Source organism: Doryrhamphus excisus, chromosome 1 (genome assembly GCF_030265055.1).
Source record: "Doryrhamphus excisus isolate RoL2022-K1 chromosome 1, RoL_Dexc_1.0, whole genome shotgun sequence".
Taxonomy (NCBI): domain Eukaryota; kingdom Metazoa; phylum Chordata; class Actinopteri; order Syngnathiformes; family Syngnathidae; genus Doryrhamphus; species Doryrhamphus excisus.
Genome location: NC_080466.1, coordinates 25,749,152 through 25,772,515, shown reverse-complemented (window position 1 = coordinate 25,772,515; position 23,364 = coordinate 25,749,152). Strand labels below are relative to the sequence as shown.

Sequence of the window (23,364 nt, the reverse complement as noted above, 5' to 3'; positions counted from 1 at the left end):
AGAGGAGCTCCCCCACCAGCATGATCAGCCCCATCATCATCATCGTCATCGTCGTCACAACACGGAAGATAAAAGAACATCAAACAGGGCTCCTTGTTTACGCATGCGCAGTGGCGCTAGGTGGCTCAAATCAGCTAGAACGCACGGCTCGTCATTACAACCGGCACACGGGGGGGCAGGAGACAGGGTGGGGCACGGGATCGTCAAAGACAAGCAAGGAGACAGTCATCCGACGTAGTCCTCTTTGTGTAAAAAAAGCAGAATCAGACAGAAAGCAGCAGAAAAACGACAAAAGCAGCTGAAATTGAGGGCTAAAAGGGGAACATCATGGCGCTCATTCCCTCTCAGGTTCTTCGTATCGCCATCCTTCTGTCCTACTTCTCCATCCTCTGCCACTACAAGGCTCTGGACATGCCGGCTCACCAAACCTATGGAGGCAGCTGGAAGTTTCTGACCTTCATCGACCTGGTGAGGCTCGGCTCAGGCGACAAAAGGCGATGCGATAGCTTAATGTGGCTATCTTATCATCCTTTACTTTGTTCCGTTTTAGTCGATGAAAGTTATGTTTGTGTCGCGCTTACTTCTTCGCCCTGTTCGCAAATGGCCAAAGGAGCTTTTTCGTGCGTACCTTAGACCGCGTTGGGGGTGCTGGTCAGCCGAACCCCAGCAAGTGTTGTGGGGCAGAATGTCACCAACGCGCCGCCCACTCGGCTCTGATCCCACTGAAAGCGTTAGCTAGCTTAGCATGCCAGTCCCGCTTCGTCTTCTCCCTCGTGCATCACTGTGATCCATATACTGTATGCTCTAGCTAGCTCCATATACTGTATGCTATAGCTAGTTCAATATACTGTATGCAATAGCTAGCTCCATATACTGTATGCTATAGCTAGCTCCATATACTGTATGCTATAGCTAATTCCATATACTGTATGCTATAACTAGTTTAATATACTGTATACTATAGCTAGTTCCATATACTGTGTGCTATAACTAGTTCAATATACTGTATGCTATAGCTAGCTCCATATACTGTATGCTATAGCTAATTCCATATACTGTATGCTGTAACTAGTTCCATATACTGTATGCTGTAACTAGTTTAATATACTGTATGCTATAGCTAGTTCCATATACTGTATGTTATAGCTAGTTCCATATACTGTATGCTATAGCTAGTCAGTGTAACAATAGTAGGTGTCAACATTAAACTAGATAAATGTACAATTTACAAATGTTGTACAATTAGATTTTGCAATCAACACGCCCTATTAGATGGACAAGAGTGTGCATTCACGGGACAGCAAACACAATCAGCACAGAGACAACACATCAACAAAACAACTATTGTTTTCGATCTTCACCCCCTTCCATGACTTAATGCTGACAGCGGCGCAGAGATTTTCTAAAGTTACTTTTCACACATTTTTCCTTTAGTGTCATATTTGCTACATGAGCTGCTTGTTCTTGATGATGTGTTAATGATCGTTTAACAGGCCCTGAGGCGCACAACACACCTGGGACGTCTGGAGCCTTCACATATTTCAACAACATAAAATCCACCTTTGGTACACTTGCACAATCTAATGAGATCCAACAGTGTAACTCTTGCATCAACCTTGATCTCATTACATTGTGTACCTAATGAAGTGGCCAGTGAGTGTTTGTGCTGCACATCCGCTTGCTTCCGAACTGTATGGATCGTTTGCGCTGAAGGATGGAGTAACTCTTCACGCTCTGAACGCTCACTGAAATTCATCATTTGTGTAGCGGGCAAGCTTCACATAGGACATACACCTATTGCTTCCAGGATTTGATAACACACTTCATCTGTGGATGCGGCTGGAACATTGCAGCCTTTGCAAGACATGTGACACTCCCAGTGGGAGTAGGCAAGTGCATCCCCTGTATCCCCTGCATCCCATCCCAGAATAATGATAGCAAAGCTATCGCTTCTGCATGTACAGTCGGATTGTGCTTGTGCGGTTATTGTGCTTGTATGATGCTGACGGCTGTCTGCGATATTTTGCTTGTGCAGGTGATCCAGGCGGTGTTTTTCTCCTTGTGTGTGCTGATTGACATCTCCAGTTTGTTGACGAAAGGAGGAGACAACGGTGAGCAGGAGAGGCAGTTAAGGAAGCTGATTGGCCTCAGGGATTGGTTGATGGCCGTCCTGGCGTTTCCCGTTGGAGCGGTGAGCTCATGGATGCACACACAAACACACACAGAACAGCTTGGGAAAGGATCTCTTGTGAATTGTTTTATTATCATCTTCTTTATCTTCTGTCTTTTTCCCCATCTGTGCCTTCAGTTTGTGGTGTTCACCTTCTGGAGTCTCTACCTGTACGACCGAGAGCTAATCTACCCCAAGCTACTCGACAACTTCGTCCCTCAGTGGCTCAACCATGGCATGGTGAGTGCCTCCGTTGCTGGGGGCAACAGACCTGCCAATAAAACCCCTGCTTTTCCAAAGCTATATGACTAGACCAGCGCCACCTACTGATGGCACCGGCAGACATACACACACTGATGTTTACACAACACCCCCAACCCTGCATCAAAAAGTGGCAGAAAGCTTTCTGCTGACTTCCTGTTAGCAGAACACTGAGGGCAGACAGCCTGTGCACGTGCACGTGCACGTGCGTGTGTGCCTGCCTGCTCTCCAGTAGGTGATGCAACAAGTGGTTGCTACGGCGCTCTCGCCAAGGACCAAAACAATCAGAACACCGCCAACCTGCAAGCGTGTGTAAATATTTAGCGGTATTCCATGGTATCGATGTTGAGTGTTTGTACTGGCTGCCGTGGCAACCGCCTGATTATTCCCATTGGAGGAAGGATGGGCTGCGTGATGTCACAGAGAGGAACGCAATACTTCAATATGGAAAAAAACTGTTTGAACCGTTGTGCTTAATTTTTTCGGCACCTTTTGTCTTGTTAATCCTTGAAAGGAGCGAAATGTCCTCACTGCCGGGCGTGAGATGATGTCAGCGCTCGTTAAAGCAACCTCATTCCAGACCGAATGGTTAGGTCGGGTGTCCAGACTTCCACCAGAGGTCACATGCAGAAACAATGAAGTCCACTTTATTTGACTTTCTTCACCTTTTGTTTCATTACATATATACATAGAAACGTTCAGATGAATCAGCCAATCATAACGTACGTTGCTAACACAATGGATCCACACCTGCAAAATGCAGAGCGACAAGCTGCAACACATCGATGAAATAAGTAAACATGGCAGAAAGCCAACAGGAGGAGCTGATAAAAAGCGGAGAGTGGAGTGTGCATGGCAGGGGTGTCCAAAATGCAGCCTGGGCTCACTTTGTGGGCCACGGCTTTTTTTTTTTTATTGACCCGCAGCACATTCTGTAAAACGGCAAAAAAGAGAGACAAAAACATGGCTCCCTGTGCCAAGCTGCAGACCTCAAGTGGGGGGGCAGGCAGGGGGAGTGGTGATGAAGGTGAGGGAGGGGCAACGGGCAGAAAGATCTAGAAGTCCACACGTGCTGAAAGTGTGCTGCGGGGGGGTACAGTATAATGATGGCAGGGAAAGCTAGCATTTAATCTCAATCATCTCAACCTTCACTTATTGGCCAACCTTTTGCTCCTCCAGCATACTACAGTGTTGCCCTTCATCATCATCGAGATGCGGACCACCCACCATCGCTACCCGGGAAGATCATGTGGTCTTGCGGCCGTGGGCTGCTTCGGCGTGGGCTACATCCTCTGGTAGAACCATCGCTCCACATGTCCAATGTTACTTTGCATGCGCTCTGCCAGTTCTGCTGAAGCCGTGGTTCCCGTGCAGGACTTGCTGGGTCCACCATGTGACTGGCGTTTGGGTCTACCCGGTCTTGGAGCACATCACGCCGCTGGCCCGCGTCCTCTTCTTCAGTGTCCTCACCGCCGTTATTTGCGTCTTCTATGTCCTCGGAGAGATCCTCAACAGCTACGTCTGGTCCCAGCCACACACGGGTACGCACACGCACACGCCTGCATGGACAGGAAGTCCCCCTAAAACCTACTTCTTTCCCTCCCAGAAAAGGTCAAAGGTGAGTGAAACTTCTGGAGTGCAGGTGGGCATCGCAGTAGGGCTCTGCAGCACATGTGGGGACGGGTCAAGCCCCGCCCACCTGGACAGCACAAGGACACCCTCGGTGGATTTGCAAGATGCTGTTACCTTTCACCTTCTTCCACAAACGTGAGGGACATGTCAACAAACTAAATGGTGGCGGACATTTGCCTTTTCTCTTCTTAACGTGCAATAGACAAGTCTCAAATGGAATACTTCCATCAGTACCCTTGGGTAAGTATACTGTGTACACAGTGTACACTGTGGACGTAGTTCCTGAGTGTGAGATTTGCTGTCCCGAATCCATGACTGTCATTGCACACTGACGGGAAGTGGCCATCGGAATGCTTTGGTTTGTCTTGAGTGCATACATGTACAATTGTGTACTTAACACTTAGTCTTTTCAGTGCATAAATGCATTCACACTTAAGAACGCAAAATGCAGTATGAGCGGGAAAATTCAAAAGTAGGAGGGACCCTATGTGATTTTTTTTTTTTTTTCACAAGTCCCCGAATTTCTGGCAGCACTCCTCCCTGATTGTCAGTACACAGATGGTGCACTCAAAATACTCAAATTGCAGCGATAGACACTTGGCACCCTCAGTAGTCGCCATCTTGTCTGGGTAACGCAAGGGGAGGGACTAACTGGACTAGTTTCAATTCACATTAAAATGTGAACTAAGTATGCAGTCTACACGGTACACTCGTTTCCATTTGAGACACAGCCTTTGTCTGTGGCACTCATGTCTGTGGCTTCTTTACCATACCAGATACCTTCTTGGTCTTACTCAACTTCAGGGAAGGTCTTAGGTCAAAGTTCACTAGTAAGGTCAAATTTGCAACAAACCACATTGAGTCATACGTCACATTATTGACCTGGATGAGGGATTTTCAAATGTCATTATTGCTGTCCTCCTTATTCCTTCTAGTATTCTTGTGATTATTCCTCATGTAATGCTGCACAGACTACAAACTTTGTTTAAAGTGACAACACAAGGAATGACAAGGAAACAAACATGATGAACTCCGCACATAAACAATATTTATCTGATCACAACTGGTCAGCTTTTGATATTTATGGAAGCTTTTACCAAACGGGTCAACATCAACTTTCTTGGAACAATACACATAAATAAAGTTGCTTTGTGTTAAGTTGAAGTCAGCCGCGGTCTTTGGATCCTTCCTGTCTGTACTCAGTTAGCTGCTTTACTTTCCTGTTCTCTCGCCTTTACGCGGTGTGACATCTTACATTCTGAAATCAACACTGTTAATTAGCACTTTGCAGCTTGTGTGTGTGTTCATTGGCACGTCTCCACCTCCGCTCTGAGGTGACATATTCAAACACTCCAATATTCCGCTCTGCATAAATTAACATATTTTCATGCTGTGAGCAGAGGGGCATTTCACCTCAGCCTTTTGTTGGGTGTCCAAATGTCACATACATGTTCATGACATTAAAAAAATATTTCAATAAATGTCCATCAAAACAACGTCTATCAAATATTTCATATTATATTACTATCATTACATTTCATCAAGATGCTCGAGAAGGAATATTTTCAACAAAAGAAAAACGCTCATCTGCAGCTCCCCCTGCTGGAAGCTCCATGAATGACCACGTCAGTGTGCAGTCAGCTTCTCCATATGTCCACACATGGAGAAAAAAATATTTACATTAAAATCCGGCTCACTCCTTTCTGGTTTTGGGATTAGGCGCTGAAAGAGACAAAAGAAAATACATTACCTCAAAATGTTGGTGGCTTTATACACACAAGTACAAAAGTGTGAAAGGGAACAAGAGTTCTGCCATCACCATTTGGGTTCTGCTGCTTGTAGAACATCTTCAACATCTCCACAGCTTCTTCTGCTCTGTGGCCTGCAACACACTGTTCACATATATGGGCATAAACTTGAATTAGAGATGTGGGACACACACACACACCATGAAGGATGTTCCAGTCTGAGGCAGGTCTGCAGAGGAGATATCCAGGACTGAAGCGCAGCCTCCAAAGCGCTCGTTCCTGCAGCCATACACCACCATGGGAACGTCTGCAGGGGGGTCAAAGAAGACTGATGGCACTGTGCAGGTGTCTGGGAGCATCAGGAATGATCCACAAGCATACTCATGAGACGTAGAGCAGCAGCACACATGATGCACGGCTCCACGGTGACGTACAACACGGTCTGCTCACACACACTCCTCACGTTCTGGTTCTTATGGCCACACCAGTCCAGCACCTGGTCCAGGGCCACCATCTCTGCATGGCGAGTTGCCTAAACACACATATTAGTCACAAAGAGCTTGGATGGGGTGGGTTTAGACTTATTTCTCCTCTTACATTTTTGGTCTCGTTCACCTCGTTCCTTCCCTTCCCCACCACTTCATCCTTGTAGACCATCAAACATCCAACTGGAACTTCTCCATTGTCCAGGGCCTCCTTAGCCTGCACACAAACATCACAAATACATGTACTACATAACGCTCGCCATACAACCAAAGTCAATGCAATCTTGATTATTTAGCTTAATGTATAAACTACATTTAGCAGATTTAAGTCATGCCTGACCATCTCAAAAGCACTGCCCATCCACTTTTTAATGTCCTCGTCAGTCGGACGAAAAAAAGCTCTACGGTCGTCGTCTGTGTCCATGGCAAACTCGCTACAGGAGACTAATCAACCGCATAGTATTCGTAAAGTTTGATGTAAAAATGTGAAAGTCGCTAATATATTACTCGTGATGCTAGTTCTAATGTGTAATTGTAGGGGAAGATAATATCCGACGGACCTGTATCCGGTTATCTAACCGGATGTTCCTCCTCGCGACAGGCTCCCGCTACCCTTGCGCTGACAATGTAGTTCAGAAAAGTGATGGATGTTCTTCTTGTTGATACAATGCATTTACATTTTGTTCCAGTGTAGTATTTGTAAATCAAAACATTCACCACACAATTAATTCTGATTTATTTTGTGGTGGTTTTGTGGCTTTTGTTTTGAAAATGCTAACCGGAACCCTTGCTGTACATATTGCTGGTCTTGAGTGACATGCTTTTGACAGCTAGCATGGTGGCAGGGATTAGCTAATGACTTCAAACTATTGAGCAGACATGTTTGTGACAAACTTGGCTCAAAGATAAATGTACGGACTCTTTTTTTCACCCTAATACATTCCTCGCTGTCCGAGGATGTTCTCGTCTGTCTGGAATTTTGTGAAGCGTCACAAAAGGAAATTTATTGTAACCGGAGCTGTAGTTGGAGGTAGCTGTTAGCTTGTCTGCTGATGCTAGTAGACTATGGAATAAGTTCACATTATTTTGTGGTTTCATTGCCTCCTAATTACGGTTTGAAGAATACATCCAAATAGTGTTTGTTGTTGTAGTGTATAGCCTATAACAGTGTGTGTTTTTCCTGAACTCAATGTAGACCATGTTATCGAGATCCTTAAATTGTCTAAAAATCGAATGAACTTTGGTAAAGTACAGTGGTTGTAGGAACTACTGGATAGCATGGTTTATAACATAGACAGATAACTCCACAGAACAGTATAACTCCTGTACATTATTGGTTTTTTTAATCATTAAGTAGCTGATAATTGTAAGAAATATTACTTTGAAGTTGCCAATTAAAGCTAACTTCCACTATTTTCTTCCTTTACCAGGTGTGTACTTCCTGGGTAAATATGCCCAGGCAAAGATCCGAGAGCTCCAAGAGAAGGAGGCAACCGAGTACATCGCTCTAGCCAGACGCCAGTTCCACTTTGAGAGCAACCAGAGGACATGCAACATGACGGGTGAGGCCTCCACCTGTTGTCACGGTGGTCCACGTTTAATTGTGAAAGTAATGAAAATAAGAAAAAGAAAGACGTGGTCACTGATGTGTTACAGTCGTGTCCATGTTGCCTCCTCTGAGAGAAGCCATCATCAACCAGCTCAACTCTGAAAGTCTCACATCCATCCTGAAGACCAGGTGAGTTCCTCTGGTTCCATCTCAGTGATGGAACACGGTCTTGCAAACAATTGACGGCTATGGAGACACAGTAGAAATGTCCACGTGTCCTGTGCCTCCCTCACAGACCATCCAATAAAGTGGAGATCTGGGAAGACTTAAAAATCATGAGTGAGTTTCCTGTTCTCCCATCTCATGTTCTGTCTTCACGTCCCTGATGGCTGAATCTTCATCTTGCGCAGGCTTCACCCGCACCATCGTGGCCGTGTACAGCACCTGCATGCTGGTGGTTCTGCTGAGGGTCCAGCTCAACATCATCGGAGGTTACCTGTACCTGGACAACTCTGTGGGCAAGCCCCCGCCGGTGAGAAGCGTGCTCAGAGCTTCCTGGAAGCACCGCCGGTGCATGAATGTGTTTGTGTCTGTGCTTGTCAGTCTCCTCAGGCTCCTGCGGAAGTCCAGCAGCAGTACTTGTCCAGCATCCAACATCTCCTTGGAGACGGTATGACACGACCACCTTGATAAGCTTTCTTGTTTCTCACTTATTTTTGAGTGATGTCTCTCTGCCTTCTCAGGCTTGACACAGCTGATTACAGTTGTCAAGAAAGCTGTGCGGAACTCTCTGGAAGGGTAGGAACAAAAACTTGTAACCCCTTACTGTTATGACAACTCTATAAGATGGGAGGAAAGTGAAAAGATTTTGAGCATAAAGTCATGATAACAAGGAGAACATTTACAAGACGAAAGTTGAAATGGGGTAAAATAATAATTTTACGATTGAATGTAAATATAGACCCGGGTTCAATTCCACCCTCAGCCATCTCTGTGTGGAGTTTGCATGTTCTCCCCGTGCATGCGTGGGTTTTCTCCGGGTACTCCGGTTTCCTCCCACATTCCAAAAACATGCTAGGTTAATTGGCAACTCCAAATTGTCCATAGGTATGAATGTGAGTGTGAATGGTTGTTTGGCTATATGTGCCCTGTGATTGGCTGGCCACCAGTCCAGGGTGTACCCCGCCTCTTGCCCGAAGACAGCTGGGATAGGCTCCAGCACCCCCGCGACCCTCGTGAGGAAAAGCGGTAGAAAATGAATGAATGAATGAATGTAAATATAGACCCGGGTTCAATCCCACCATCGGCCAACTCTGTGTGGAGTTTGCATGTTCTCCCCGTGCATGCATAGGTTTTCTCCGGGTACTCCGGTTTCCTCCCACATTCCAAAAACATGCTAAGTTAATTGGCCACTCCAAATTGTCCATAGGTATGAATGTGAGTGTGAATGGTTGTTTGTCTATATGTGCCCTGTGATTGGCTGGCCACCAGTCCAGGGTGTACCCCGCCTCTTGCCCAAAGACAGATGTGATAGGCTCCAGCACCCCCCACAACCCTCGTGAGGATAAGTGGTAGAAAATGGATGATTTAATGTAAATATTAAGAGGAAAAATCTCATACATATGAGAAGTCGCAATTTTACAATAATGAACTTAATAATATGAGGGGAAATAATGTCGTTGTGTAGAGTTTGTATAGAGTTTAAATAATAAAAAAAAATCACAAAGTCATATGACAAGTGTTTAGGAGCTACTGGCAGCTCACGATCCACTGGCTGGAGACCCCTGACTTACTTTGGATGAAAGAGTAGGCTCCTCCAACCTCATTATCTGAAACTTTGGCATGGATCAACACTAGAATACAACATTCTAACTACATTTTTTGGTCAGAAAAGTGGAAAAAGCACAATAGGTCCCCATTTAAGAATAAGTATGTCATTGATTAATATTGACATTTCTTTAATCCGAAACATTTAAGTTTGACTAAGATGCAAAAAAAGAAATCTGGAGTGGGCTCAGGCATGACCGACTGTTGATTGGTTGAAAGATTCCAAAGCCATGCCTCTACTCGAACCCATTGTGCTGTGTTCAGGGTGTCCTTGAAGCAAAGTCTCAGTCTGTTGGAGTTGGAGCAGCAGTTCTGTTGGATCCGAGCAGAGGTGGAGGCCGCTTCTGAGCGACCGCTGTCCTGGTACATGATGGCAGACGACGAAAACGCACTCGCCGACCAGGTCAGCACTCACACACATGCATGCGTCCGAACATAAGGAATGCCGTCAAACAATGGCATCCTTTAACCTTGTGCGTGTTGCGCAGGCGTGCGGTCTGACTGAGAACGACATCCTTACCATCCGCCTGTTAAACGAGACCAGAGACATGTTGGACAGGTCAGCCATGTTGTGCCCCTCCCCCACCTCAGATCCCGTGTTTTCTCCACGCTAACATCTTCCTTGTATTGCGGCTCCAGTCCAGACTTCATCGTTGTTTTAAACGCCTGCCTGCAGCGGGGCTTCTCTCGTCTCCTTGACAACCTGGCCGAGTTCTTCCGCCCGCCCCCCGGTGACTCCGCCTCCAGCTGCGGCCCTGACAGGTGAGCAGCTAGCGCTTTAGTCGGTATAGTATATGTTTTTAAGTGTGCATTAAAGTGTACGCGTCTGCAGTCTGTCTGCTGTCAGTCTTCCGCTGGCGAAGATCATTCCCATCATCAACGGTCAGATCAACACAATCTGCAGCGAGACGCCAGGTCACTTTGTTCAGGTAGGAATGGCGTTTATCATCTTCCTTAGCCACGCAGACAAAGACGGATGGCGTTGTCTTTCAGGACCTGCTGATGAACGACCGCGTGAAGGAGTTTGCCGCCAACGTCTACGAGAGCTTCAGCACACCGCAGGAGTTGCAGAAGTAGACGGAAAGAAAACTGTCCTTACTACAATTCCTGTGCTGTACTCGGACGGGAGCAAAGTGAACCGGGCGGTGTGTTTTTATTGCCCCCACGCAGAGGCGGGAGGTAAGTGGGACGCTCAGCCGCCATCGTGTTGACTTTTCCCGGACACCGCTTCCCAACACGGACAAGCAGGAAGACCAATGAAGCCAGTTAAAACAACTGGAACAAGCACATGCATGCGTACGTCACGTACGCGTCCACGTGCACGCGTACATCACATCATCTGATCCTTATTAACGAGCACAGACCTCCACATCAATCACTTTTTAACAGCGATAATAAAGTGAAACATGTTAAACAGCAGTTGTCATGTTACCTTTACACTGCTGATAATTGTCTAATCTGGTTTGGATCTGAATCATTCCAGCTCCTCACCTCACCTCACAACATGTTTTTCTCTAAATCGGATCAGATTTTTTTTTTTTTTTTATATAGTGAAATATGATTTTCTAAAATACATTATACATTAAATATATTTTCTTCATTTTAAATTCTTTTACTTGTGGAACAGTACTAGTAATGAAAATCCAAATGTATGCGTCTCCAAAGTAGATACATATGTATAAAACAAAACAAACAAGACGCCATGGTGGAGATGGATTTAAACATGAAGTTCTCCTTGTTGTCCAGCAGGCGTCGCACATTCACCGGCCTAACCCGTCCTCCTCCTCATGACGCTTGAAAGTAGAAAAGAAATCCCCACAAGTCCTATTAATCAATTAGATGAGTCAAATCTCACTTTATCTCCTTTGACTTTTTATCTCAAACATTCCCCGAGACGGTTTCTGCTGACGTCATCTAGTCCGGCTCTCGTTCTAATTGTGTCAGCTGACTGGGAAAGTTGCAGAGGTCCATCATGTTCCATGTGTGGCCTAATAAAACACCTTTTGGTGGTTCTCTTTTACTTCCTTTGGGTCTCAAATATTCGATAATAAGAATGTGTGGCTGCGCTCTGCCATCGGGGGGCGCTGCTGTGTCAATAGATTGTATGTGTGGCGACGCATGGCGAAAATGCTGACTCAGGGTGACGTCACAAGCAGACGCTTGTTCTTCTATCCATGTGACAAAATGGAAATATGTTATATGCCCTAATTAAAGTCAGTCATTGTGTGGAAATCTTTTTTTTTTTTACTTGATGGAAAATACAACCCCTGCACCTTATTTCCACACAATTTGAGCTTTACATGACGTCATCATGTCTTTACATGACGTCATCAATTAAACGCTCAGCACGGGCACGTGGTCGTCTGTCAGTCACCTCATCAAATATTCCATTTGACACTTTTTCCATTCAGGAAATGTTTTCTTCCCAACACGTGCCAGTCATGATGACATGGCGGCCATGTTGCCAGAAGGCGCGGGTTTAAATGATATAGGTCCTGCTAACACTGCTAGCATTAGCGTCTTAGAAAATTGATGGACGGTTGGCACATTAGGTCACGGAAAACATTTTAATGTTAGGAGAATTAAGTTGAAATAATATGGGAATAATGTCTGAATATTATTCTATTAATATATTATAATATATGTATATTATTTGCAGTTGAATTAGCTAATTTTCTTCTTAGCCTAGAATAATTTGCCAGCAGGTGCCATGTTGAACTTCCAGCGACTAGGATGACGATGTATGACACTTCATCCCCATTCCCAGGGTGGGAAATCCTCTTTGGGGCCCAAATCTGGCCCATTTTCACTTTGGGGTGTCCTCGCTCTTGTTAGCCTTGAATGGTTGTGTGTTGGGGCATTTAGAAGGGAGGGTGAATTTACTCTGGGGGTGATTCAAGCTGTGTCTACTCTACATTGTAGCAACGTTGGCGTTCTTGCTCTGGTTCCATGAAACTACACAGTCTCATCCAATATTTGTGGCAATGTGAAGTACTGCATATGTCCACACCTTTTAGACCAGGGGTCTCAAACTCAATTTACCTGGGGGCCACTGGAGCTAGGGTCTGGGCAAGGCTCGGCTGCATCAGGTTTTCCTAAAAAAAAAAAAAAACGTATTTATTAAAAACAGAAAAATATACAAACTTTTTCAGTGCTTTGGTGCCGATTTTCTACAATAAAAGCTCTGATAAAACATTCCACTGTTCTCAAATATCTTCATTTTTATTTTTCTGCACAAAATAAGATGAAAAATAAATAAACAAATCAAGAATAAAGAAAATCAATCAATCAGAAATAAATAAATATAATAATAATAATAATAATAATAAAACGGCAAATAATAAAAACTTAAGAAACCACATATAGTTGGTGGGTAGACAATTTTTTTTTCAGATTAAAATGAACAAAGCATTATTAGAGCCCTGTAGACATGACAAAACACGACTATAGTCACATTTATACTCTTTTTATTTACAACATATTGCGCAACTGCAGGGTCTTGAGACACATGCTAACTCGCAAACTAGAGAGCTAGCGGCCTAACGCTAGCCTTCAAGTTATTTCCTTTAAACTTAAATAGCCAAAAACTTACCACTTCCACACGGATAGGGAGGATAACTATTAACAGTTATTTAACCTTTAACATGAACATTAATCAAACGTAATCCTTTTTTCTGGGTACATGATACCATACAGCATCCATATCAAACTTGCGCGGGCCGCACGAACATTAAACTTTCATATCAAGGCCGGGGCCTCAAACTAGTGTCCTGCGGGCCACATTTGGCCCGCTGGCCGCGTGCTTGAGACCCCTGTTTTAGACAAATGCAGTGGTTGTCATAAACTCCTGCGCGGTTTTATATGATGGAGGTCAAAGTTTGTTCAGGGACAGGGAGAGCTCACTGTTAGCCACGCCCCTTCACCTTTGGAATGTTCCAGGTGGCTGTGACAGATTCCACTTGTCATGTGGAGCATCCAAAGTGTTTCTCTCGATGTTATTTATTCTTTTATGGCCAAACTAGCTAAAACACGTCTTTTATATTTGCTATTTCCATCCTGCTTGGATGGAAGATGGAAGAGCATCTTGTGGTGTTAAGTTGCTGTCAGCGCGGTGACTCACAGCTACGGGCAGAAGGTCCAAACACACGGCGCTGACATCATCCCGCCGTCTCTGATTTCTCACCGTTTAATTCCCTCCTCTCTAGTAATCCCCCCCCCCTCGCGTGAATGCGTGCGTGTGCCACCCGGCCGGTAGGACGTTTACTGTAACGGCGGCGAAGGCTCATGCATTATTGACCGCCTGTCAGCACCGGCGGGTGTAATCTGTGAGCTAACAGCTGATTGGCTGTCTGCCGTCAGGCCTCGTTACTCCCGGGCACGAGCCTCTGCTGATTGGCTGGAGGCTAAATCCCTTATTAGGCATTCATGATGATGCAGGGTGAGGTCACTACTACTGAAGGCTGAGGTGATGTCATCTCACCTCAGCCCTGTGATTGGTCCACACACACACACACACACACATGGAATCAGCTTTTTGTTGTTTACTGATGATCATATCAACATCAGTTTAATGTATGCATGCCGACATCACAGCATATCATAGCACACAGTAAATGCTATGATGCTATGACTGCGCTGGTTGCGTCACCATGACAACGTGGAGCATCAAGACGCACGCTGACACGAGGTCTCCCGAGGTCACCGCCGACCATAAACAAACGGTCCCGCAACTCCTCGCCACTATCAGGTTGGCATGTTGACTTGTGGAGGAAAGTGCTGAGTCATCAGCAGGTGGATCACATGACTTTGAAGTCATGGATGCGTCACCTGCTTCGCTAGCTTGATTCTTCTCATCCCTATTAAACGCATTAATGCTAACGTGCAACAATGGGCGCTGATGTTATCAGCCATTCTTATCATGACAAAGTTGGCGCGTTTTACGTCACGGATGTGTGGGCGTGTGTGTGTGTGTTTGTACAGGAGATAAAAATAACACACACTTGGAGACACCGAGGGCGTGACCTTGTACCAGTCAGGCCTGGGAATCCTGGGAAACATTCCCATTCTGGTCTCTTCTGCCCACCGTGTGAGGATTTGTGTGCTGGATGACCCAAAGGTCGACCCCAAAGTCGCCTTTCTCCACCGCTGTCCTCCGCCGAAGCTCGTCTTTCATTCGCAATGAAAGTTCATTATTTTTGTTGTTTTGTTTTATGGCGGAGGTTGGAAAGTCTCCATAATGGAATGCGGCCCGTGGCAGAGGTTTCCGCTCTCAGCCCCTCCCTCCGATCCGTCACCTCCCCAGTGTAAGTCCGCAGGGCGTGACGGGGCGTCGCCGCAGCAACAGACGTGTAAATATAAACAGCGTGGTGGAATGAGAGCGGGATCGTGTTACACAACGTTCAAACGCAAAGCAGACAGGAACTCACCTTCAACTCCTTTCCGTGATTTAGCGCGGGGGGAGTCCGCATCCACAACAATTCAAGGATGCAGGGGCCTCTTTGCTATTTTCTAAAGATATGCTCAGAAGTATGTGTGTGTGTATATATATGTGTGTGTATGTACGTATATATGTGTGTTATGCTATGACCTATAAATGTCGTTAAAATGTTGTATTGTCGTGTTAAACCTTTCAGATGATGACGTTTACGGATTTGGAAGTGAGCCCTGAAAAAGGTTTGGGATGGCTCTAAACCAGGGGTCTCAAACACGTGGCCCGCGGGCCAAATGTGGCCCGCAGGACACTAGTTTGGGGCCCCCGCCTTGATATGAAAGTTTAATATTAGTGCAGCCCGCGCAAGTTTGATATGGATGCTGTATGGTATCATGTACCCAGAAAAAATGATTACGTTTGATTAATGTTCATGTGGCGTGGCTAACAGTGAGCTCTCCCTGTCCCTGAACAAACTTTGACCTCCATCATATAAAACCGCGCAGAGTTCATGATGACAACCACTGCATTTGTCTAAAACAGGGGTCTCAAACACACGGCCAGCGGGCCAAATGTGGCCCGCAGGACACTAGTTTGAGGTCCCCGCCTTGATATGAAAGTTTAATGTTAGTGCGGCCCGCGCAGGTTTGATATGGATGCTGTATGGTATCATGTACCCAGAAAAAATGATTACGTTTGATTAATGTTCATGTTAAAGGTTAAATAACTGTTAATAGTTATCCTCCCTATCCGTGTGGAAGTGGTAAGTTTTTGGCTATTTAAGTTTAAAGGAAATAACTTGAAGGCTACCGTTTAGGTCGCTAGCTCTCTAGTTTGCGAGTTAGCATGTGTCTCAAGACCCTGCAGTTGCGCAATATGTTGTAAATAAAAAGAGTATAAATGTGACTATAGTCGTGTTTTGTCATGTCTACAGGGCTCTAATAATGCTTTGTTCATTTTAATCTGAAAAAAATAATTTGTCTACCCACCAACTATATGTGGTTTCTTAAGTTTTTATTATTTGCCGTTTTATTATTATTATTATGATATTTATTTATTTATTACTGATTGATTGATTTTCTTTATTCTTGATTTGTTTATTTATTTTTCATCTTATTTTGTGTAGAAAAATAAAAAGTAAGATATTTGAGAACAGTGGAATGTTTTATCAGAGCTTTTCTTGTAGAAAATTGGAACCAAAGCGAAGTTTTTTAATTTTTTTTGTTTTTAATAAATGCGTTTTTTGTTTTTTTGGGGGGGAAAACCTGATGCGGCCCAGTCTAACCCAGACCCGAGCTTCAGTGGCCCCCAAGTAAATTGAGTTTGAGACCCCTGCTCTAAACGCTCGCTTTCAGAGAGTTTTTTTTCTAACTTTGTGATCCAGACTTCCCGACCCAGGAAGTGTTTAGTCGGATCTAACGGGTGGCGGCCAGAAGTGGTTGTTGAGGCTACGTTTCAGTTTTCTGCTGCCTGTCTTCCACAGGAATTGTTTCCAACTATTCTTCCCTTAAATGACCTTCTCATGACCTTCTTTCCATAATATTTGGACCTTATTCTCTTTCCACGACCTAGTTTCCCCAACATGGGTCCTCTTCTGAATTCCAACTGACTCCTTTTTACTGTTATTGAAAAATTAAATTGGTTGAAATTATTGAAACAAACAGCTGTGGGCCACAAATGGGCCCCGGGCCCCCACTTTGCACACCCCAGATTGAGCCACATTGTCCCCATTTCGGCTGCTTTGGAATGTCATAGGTCACGCTCTCAGACAAGACCCACAAAACCTCAAAGATTCCCGAACCTGTCCGCCTTCATTCCCGCCTGAGAGACAACATTGTTGTCTGAGGATTGTGGGATTTTTTTTTCTGCCTGATTGTCGCTCGCTCAGGAAATTCCATGATGACGCAGCATCAGGACGAACATGAGGTTTCATATGTTCCTCAAAGACGCTTGGACATTCGACCAATGCAGCAGCGTTCCAGAAGCTGGACGACCTCATCGATGTTGCTCACTTGGCGCTCAGCTGAAAACATTTGATTGCATCAGGACGTGTCGTCATATCATAACGATAAATAAACATTGCTTTGGGGTCAAATTGGGTCTTGACGAGGTTGCAACTGGTTGTGTCACGCCTCGCCGCCATCTTGGTACACCGCATCAAAAGAGGAATTAACGAGCTAGCCAACATGCGAGAACCCGTCCACACTGTTTTGTTTTTGTCTGCCTGGCGCTTTGGGCTGCGGCCCGGTTACGCCACCGACGTCAATAACGGTATGTTATGCGTCCTTGTGAGCCGCAGTCACGTGACCTCTGAAAACCCCAGCAAGGTCATTTCCAGCAAGCCACGCCGTGATGGTTCCAGAAAAAAAGAGTTTGGTTCACGTTGGCGCGATAATAATTAATAAGCCGAACCCGTTTGATGTTGTTTTTGTTTTTGTTTTTGTTTTTTATTCAAACAGTAAATATTATCCATTTGTCCTCCATTATTGTTTTTGTCCTATCCTATTTTTTTAAGTGATGACAACAGTGTTTTTTTGTCACAAATTCAAATCCCCCCCCCCCCCCCCAAAAAAAAAACCTCTGACCCATTCCTGAGATCTGCATGACATCCAGACGTCCAGCTGGTTTGTTTTTGTCTTCCTGTAACAGGAAGGGGACACACTCTTAGTGTCAAGTGACCTCCGATCACTTCCTGTGATCTAACTCGGCGTGAAACTTGCGAGGCCAAAGTGGCGCTGATGCTTTTGATGCTCTTGCTGATGTCACATGTCCGATGGTGCCACCCTTGACCGCTAGCAGCCATGACTCGTCTTAATTGACTTTTTAATTAGCACTCATGTGACTGTTGAGTCAACACCCACTGGATTAGGAACATACCTTTGACAAGATTGACACTTTGTTGCCATGGCAACTGACAACCCGCTTATTTGCTGCACAAAGGATTTTGATTTCAAGATTAGGATCTAGGGCGCAGCTACATGATGTCATGGGGGGGGGGGGGTCACGTGACCCATAAGGGGAAGACAAAAAGCGGAAATTCTCTTCTGGTAATCGTCCAAGCGCTAAGATGGCTGGATGGCTCGCTTACCGGAAGATGACTGAATAACAAGGAGAGATGTGTATGTGTGTGAGGAGGAGGCGTGGCTGGGAAAGGAGGGCGAGCAATAGCAGCTGAGGAGCGGGAGGGGCGAGGGGGCATTTCCCGGATTCCCCGTGACAAGGAGGAGGAGGAGGAATAGGAAGAGCCGACACTTCCCGGAAGAGATGGCATCATCTCCACATGACTTTATGGAGACGCAGAAAAAACATAAGATCAGCTCTCTGCTGCCTCAAAATCTATCGTCACTCAGTCACATGCTAAATGGCAACATAATAGCGGCAGACCTTGGAGCTGTTGCTGTGTTGTCATGGTAACTCTTCATGTTACTTTCTGTTCTGGCCGTCAGGGAACAGCGTAAAGCTGACTCAGCGTGTTGTCACAGTGAAACTTAAATCCTTGTGCAAGGTCACTGAGGCCGAAGGTGCCCGTTTTATGGACTCATTGGCACATCTGGCAACGTTTGTATTAGAAGATAGGGGGAATGTTCTGGAAGAAGGAGTGGAATTCTGACCACAAATCAGAATGTTCACCAGTACCCAATAGAAAGAAGAGTTGGCTCCCAGCATCCATCCATCCATCCATCCACGCATCCATCCACCCATGCATCCACCCATCCATCCACCCACCCATCCACCCATCCATCCATCCATCCATGCATCCATCCACCCATCCATCCATCCATCCATCCACCCATCCACCCATGACGGAACTCTCCAAGTCTCACATGACTTGATGCTAATCTCCTGGAGAAGGAGCCTTACGGCCATCATGGATTGTTTTTTTTGTTCCTTCCGCAGGACGTTGCCAACTACCTCCTGCCAAGAGGATGGGCGCAGGGCGTGCAGTTCCCTGTCCGAACACAAGGGGCAGTGTTTCCCCGAGAGTGAGCCAACTCAAAAAGTGAAACTCAAACTAGTGAAACTCAAAGACGTGACTCAAAGTTCATTCAGAAATGAAACAAGATGGCCACATGAGTTAGAACACCACGTGGAGACCATTGAATATGTGAGTGTCCAAAAATATCCCTAAGCATATTGTCAAAATGAATTGATTATTAAAGAGATGTATAATTAGATATTCCACTATTTGGCTTTGTCAGCTGTAACATAAAGCCTAGTTTTTTTTCAGATATTTTAGTATCAAATTGATTTTAGATGGGGGACTGTTTGACCCTGGAACAGATTCTTGACTCTGGGGTGCCAGATTGACAGGATGGGCCACAGTAATAGATTACTAGCAGTAACAGTAATTCCCTACACGGGTGGTCCGACGTGTCATGTCGTGACTTCCATCCCTCACAGGTCCACTTGGAAGGAACCCCAGTGTGTGATGTATTTGTGTGTGATGCCGCTGCTAATTCAAGCGCACACTATCAGTGTGTATTAATAACACCCACACACACTTTGTTGGGGGTCTATTAATACACACCATGCAAGCGTCACCTTCTTTTCCTGGACCGTGCTCGCTGGTCAAGTGGAATTCAGGCAGGGAAACGCCACCGTCTCCGAGTGGAACATCTCGGATACACACGACCACTGAGGCTTTCCTGGGAAGTCAGCAGGAATTTGCTAAGAATTAAAAACACGTTTGCAACTTCTAGAAGCTTCTAGGAGGTAATCACGAGGATGTTTGTCATCGCTTCATCTCACTCAAACTCGTCTTTCTAGGCTTCAGTCACCCTTCTAGTTAACTTTTCACAATAAGTGTGGTCACTTCCTGTCACATGATGAAGCGTGACCTTTCAGCGACCTTCACCTCATTGTCATCACTTGATTTTTTATATTAATAAATGTTCTAGCTTTATGGAATGTTCTTCTTTATGAGCTACACCGTCAGAGGCTCAAGTGCTGAGTCACACTGTGCTACATCCCATAATATGTCACATAGGTGTCTGTAGGCCAGTAGAGACAATAGAGACAAGTCCACAATCATAAAGGTGATGAACATGTCATAAAAAGTATTGTTGTATAAAGTCAAATAAAGTTGAAATAATACAATAATAATTTTGTAATATTGGAGCAATAAAGTTTTTATGAAGAAAAAAAAGAGCCGCATTGGTGTGTGGGAAAAAGTTAGGAAGTTGTAGGCAAGAGGAAAGTCGAGAAGAGAGCATTGCATCATCGAGCTATAAGCTTTCTATAAATAGGATGACGTCATTCCGGGCTCTCAGTCTCTTTCTCTCGGTCCGCCCTACGTAGGACGTCATGAAGCCCCGCCCACTGCCGCTCTGCTTATAACCTCGCGTGATGCAACACAGTGGCCACACGCGCCACTTGACACGAGAGCGTGGACTCCGAGCTGAGAATTCTTCTTCTACGCTTGTGAAAAAGAAAGCAACTCTTCTTCTTCTTCGCTTGTCGCCAGCTAGCTTACAGGTAAGAAACTTGGAAACAAAACTGGACTTTTCCTTCTTTTTCTTCTCTGTTCTTTTTTTTTTATGACAACAGGACGGAGTAAAGCTAATATGTCGGCTGTCATTCATTGGAGTTAGCTGGCGGCTTTTCTTCTTTTGAACCGAAATGATACGAACACTAAACAATTAGGCAAGTTAAAGTGACTTTAAGTTTAGCATGACCAGTCCTTTGTTTATTTATTTTCATTCAGTTGTAAAAATGGAATCCAATGAATATAATAATAATAATAATAGTAGTGGTGTTAGGTTCCGTACAGTTTGTGTATAATTGGTAAAGATGTTGTCTGAGTTAGCTTAATTCATGTCTGTTATTATTATTATTATTATTATATTACTGTGGAACAGTACTAGTATACTGTTATTATAACAATTCTATGAGTCATCAAGGCTTATATTCCCAACATTCGAACATATTAATAATGGTGTTGTAAATAATACGAATGATGAATAATCAATAGGGGGCGTGGTCATGTGATGTTTCCAGGATGATGCTGCAGCACTCGGGACCATCGCTGGCCGACATCAGTTGCTCCGCCCTCGTCCCCTGCCTGTCGCCGCCGGGCTCGCTCACACTGGACGACTTCACCAATTTCCCGAGCACCGTGGCGAAGGACGAGCTCCGCCTCGCCATCCAGACCAAACGTCTGTGCGGCGGCCTCAGCGCCGATGTCAGCTCCGATGGCGCCAGCTCGTGCTCGGACCGGGGCGCCGGCGGCAAGCGAGGGGTGAGTGGATGCCAGCGGTGCCGCCGTCTGTGTTTTTGTCATCTCGCTGTGATGATGTCTAAATGTGAACTTTGACCTTTGGTAGCTGACGGGCGAGGAGGTGGACAGGAGGAAGAGGAGGAGGGAGAGGAACAAGATCGCCGCCGCCAAGTGTCGCAACAAGAAGAAGGAGAAGACGGAATGCCTGCAGAAGGTTTGTGGTCCCGACTGTCACCTTCGTGGTCCCGGTTTAGCGCCCTCAGTCTTCTGACCCCCCATCTTGCCGGTCTTGCAGGAGTCTGAGAAGCTGGAGAGCGTCAACGCCGAGCTGAAGGCTCAGATCGAAGCTCTGAAGCAGCAGAAACAGCAGCTGGTCTACATGCTCAACCTGCACCGGCCCACCTGCATCGTCCGGGCCCAGCAGGGGCGGACCCCCGAGGACGAGAGGAACCTGTTCATCCAGCACATCAAGGAGAGCACCTTGCAGGTGCACCACCCCCACACCTTGCTCCCCGACTCCACCAACGGCACCCTCCTCAGCCTGGACCAGATCCAGTGTTCCAGTTCCATCTGAGCAGGACTGTTCTGGAAGCACCGCGGAGAACCGAGAGGGACTGGTGGTCCTCGAAGCTGCTAGGCAGGCGCAGGAAGGTGGCCCCTCGCCTCACGTCGCGCGCCCCCACCCCCGCCCAGAATCCAAAGCTGCTGATTGGACGGGCCTTCACCTGCATGACAAACTGGACTTTGTTGTTCTGGTCATGTCCAAGGAGAAGACGGAAGATACAGGTCATGACATTTCCACTAGGTGGCGTTGACTTTTGGACCGCCCTGTTCACTGAGGCACAAACAGGAAGCTGAAAGTTTTCATTTATTCCGTAATATGCTGCTAATGCTAATGCTAACCACTCAGGACCTTCCCAGTCATGTCGTTTGATTGGCACGTGATTCTCCACAAGGACGGCTTGGGACGCCGCGGCCGGCTAGGCTACGTCTTCCATGTCTAGCACACGTCTACCACACGTCTAGCACACGTGTGCCACACGCCTGTGTGTCTGGCTGTAAACTCACATGTTGTGTGTGTGTTTTCCACTTCAAGTTGTTGTTGTTTGTATTAGCGAGGCTTCATTAGCTGGTTTGATGTTAGCATGCCTCAGTCTGTGAGGATGATGAAGACCATGTGCTCTTCTTCCTCACTCTCAATAAACGATAAAGCGTTCCAAAGATTGTGTATTTATACATTGTGTGTGCGAGACGCAGGCGTCTGCGTGTTTGTGTTTCTGTGTAGTCACATGACTGTTTGCCAACGTGTAGCGGGTCAGCACCAGTACCTAGACCACTTTGTCCTTCTTATTGGACTTTCTTTGTTTCTTTCAACTTTGTGTAATAAAGTTTTCATTGAACAAACTGCTGATGTTTCTTCATATTGACATAACGTAAATATAAACATGCACGTACATATGTATGTATACAATTAGAGCAAAATAGTTCAATTTAATCAATTATTAATCACAAATTAAATATTGATTTATAACGTATGGAAATAAACTATGTTGGTGGTTAGCGCATAGGCCACACAGCTAGGAGCCCCGAGTTCGATTCCACCCTCGGGTATCTCTGTGTGGAGTTTGCATGTTCTCCCAGTGCACGTGTGGGTTTTCTACGGGTACACCCCCCCCCTATTCGAAAAACAAGTTAGCTTCATCGGCCACTCCAAATTGTTCATAGATATGAATGTGAGTGTGAATGGTTGTTTGTCTATATGTGCCCTGTGATTGGCTGGCCACCAGTCCAGGGTGCACCCCGCCTCTCGCCCGAAGACAGCTGGGATAGGCTTCAGCACCCCCACCCTCGTGAGGATAAGAGGTAGAAAATGAAAATAATTGTTTTAAAATACTGAACAAAATATATATATAAATTTAATTATGTATTATATTTTTCTATTTGTTTTATGAGCTTTCAAGCTACAAGATGCAAAAGCAGGAAGTGGGAGTGTGACCAAAAGCATTTTGAAAAGTAATTTATTGAAAAGAACCGTTAAAGTGAAATA

General features: G+C 45.4%; 4 protein-coding genes across 6 annotated transcripts; 3 read left to right on the top strand and 1 right to left on the bottom strand.

Moving 5' to 3' along the window:
- Window positions 1-133: 133 nt before the first annotated feature.
- Window positions 134-5,227, top strand: aig1 (androgen-induced 1 (H. sapiens)). Its single transcript, XM_058082031.1, has 6 exons — window positions 134-468; window positions 2,036-2,191; window positions 2,309-2,410; window positions 3,611-3,726; window positions 3,806-3,972; window positions 4,038-5,227. The coding sequence occupies exons 1-6, from the start codon at window positions 328-330 to the stop codon at window positions 4,055-4,057; spliced, it is 702 nt and encodes a 233-aa protein (XP_057938014.1). The 5' UTR covers window positions 134-327; the 3' UTR covers window positions 4,058-5,227.
- adat2 (adenosine deaminase tRNA specific 2) lies at window positions 4,731-6,882 on the bottom strand. Of its 2 annotated transcripts, XM_058082038.1 has the most exons (6): window positions 6,637-6,882; window positions 6,409-6,513; window positions 6,193-6,343; window positions 6,012-6,118; window positions 5,883-5,955; window positions 4,731-5,785 (listed from the first exon to the last, which is right to left on the bottom strand). In XM_058082038.1, the coding sequence occupies exons 1-6, from the start codon at window positions 6,718-6,720 to the stop codon at window positions 5,757-5,759; spliced, it is 549 nt and encodes a 182-aa protein (XP_057938021.1). In that variant the 5' UTR covers window positions 6,721-6,882; the 3' UTR covers window positions 4,731-5,756. The 2 variants fall into 2 exon arrangements, with proteins under 2 accessions (XP_057938021.1, XP_057938026.1); XM_058082043.1 differs by lacking the exon at window positions 4,731-5,785 and having other exon boundaries at window positions 5,903-5,945.
- Window positions 6,883-6,921: 39 nt separating this feature from the next.
- On the top strand, window positions 6,922-12,802 carry pex3 (peroxisomal biogenesis factor 3). 2 transcript variants are annotated; one of them, XM_058082018.1, is made up of 12 exons: window positions 6,922-7,207; window positions 7,727-7,858; window positions 7,953-8,034; window positions 8,141-8,184; window positions 8,256-8,377; window positions 8,449-8,515; window positions 8,589-8,643; window positions 9,937-10,075; window positions 10,161-10,231; window positions 10,312-10,434; window positions 10,505-10,601; window positions 10,666-12,802. In XM_058082018.1, exons 2-12 carry the CDS (start codon window positions 7,852-7,854, stop codon window positions 10,747-10,749), a joined length of 891 nt encoding a protein of 296 aa, XP_057938001.1. In that variant the 5' UTR covers window positions 6,922-7,207; window positions 7,727-7,851; the 3' UTR covers window positions 10,750-12,802. The 2 variants fall into 2 exon arrangements, with proteins under 2 accessions (XP_057938001.1, XP_057937992.1); XM_058082009.1 differs by having other exon boundaries at window positions 6,927-7,326; window positions 10,666-12,796.
- Window positions 12,803-20,437: 7,635 nt separating this feature from the next.
- Window positions 20,438-22,654, top strand: atf3 (activating transcription factor 3). The gene is made up of 4 exons (XM_058078752.1): window positions 20,438-20,575; window positions 21,098-21,338; window positions 21,424-21,531; window positions 21,613-22,654. Exons 2-4 carry the CDS (start codon window positions 21,099-21,101, stop codon window positions 21,889-21,891), a joined length of 627 nt encoding a protein of 208 aa, XP_057934735.1. The 5' UTR covers window positions 20,438-20,575; window position 21,098; the 3' UTR covers window positions 21,892-22,654.
- Window positions 22,655-23,364: the final 710 nt, after the last annotated feature.

What these genes read in the sequence shown, in the direction of transcription:
- aig1 (XM_058082031.1), top strand. Translation starts at nt 328, where the DNA reads ATGGCGCTCATTCCCTCTCAGGTTCTTCGTATCGCCATCCTTCTGTCC. An exon ending in AGTGGCTCAACCATGGCATG is followed by an intron (nt 2,411 to 3,610) that starts GTGAGTGCCTCC and finishes TTGCTCCTCCAG; the next exon opens with CATACTACAGTGTTGCCCTT. An exon ending in CTGGTCCCAGCCACACACGG is followed by an intron (nt 3,973 to 4,037) that starts GTACGCACACGC and finishes TTTCCCTCCCAG; the next exon opens with AAAAGGTCAAAGGTGAGTGA.
- adat2 (XM_058082038.1), bottom strand. Translation starts at nt 6,720, where the DNA reads ATGGACACAGACGACGACCGTAGAGCTTTTTTTCGTCCGACTGACGAG. An exon ending in TGGGCAGTGCTTTTGAGATG is followed by an intron (nt 6,514 to 6,636) that starts GTCAGGCATGAC and finishes GTTTGTGTGCAG; the next exon opens with GCTAAGGAGGCCCTGGACAA. An exon ending in AGACTGGAACATCCTTCATG is followed by an intron (nt 5,956 to 6,011) that starts GTGTGTGTGTGT and finishes ATATGTGAACAG; the next exon opens with TGTGTTGCAGGCCACAGAGC.
- pex3 (XM_058082009.1), top strand. Translation starts at nt 7,254, where the DNA reads ATGTTCTCGTCTGTCTGGAATTTTGTGAAGCGTCACAAAAGGAAATTT. An exon ending in GTGCGGAACTCTCTGGAAGG is followed by an intron (nt 8,644 to 9,936) that starts GTAGGAACAAAA and finishes TGCTGTGTTCAG; the next exon opens with GGTGTCCTTGAAGCAAAGTC. An exon ending in ACCAGAGACATGTTGGACAG is followed by an intron (nt 10,232 to 10,311) that starts GTCAGCCATGTT and finishes TTGCGGCTCCAG; the next exon opens with TCCAGACTTCATCGTTGTTT.
- atf3 (XM_058078752.1), top strand. Translation starts at nt 21,099, where the DNA reads ATGATGCTGCAGCACTCGGGACCATCGCTGGCCGACATCAGTTGCTCC. An exon ending in GCGCCGGCGGCAAGCGAGGG is followed by an intron (nt 21,339 to 21,423) that starts GTGAGTGGATGC and finishes GACCTTTGGTAG; the next exon opens with CTGACGGGCGAGGAGGTGGA. An exon ending in AGACGGAATGCCTGCAGAAG is followed by an intron (nt 21,532 to 21,612) that starts GTTTGTGGTCCC and finishes CCGGTCTTGCAG; the next exon opens with GAGTCTGAGAAGCTGGAGAG.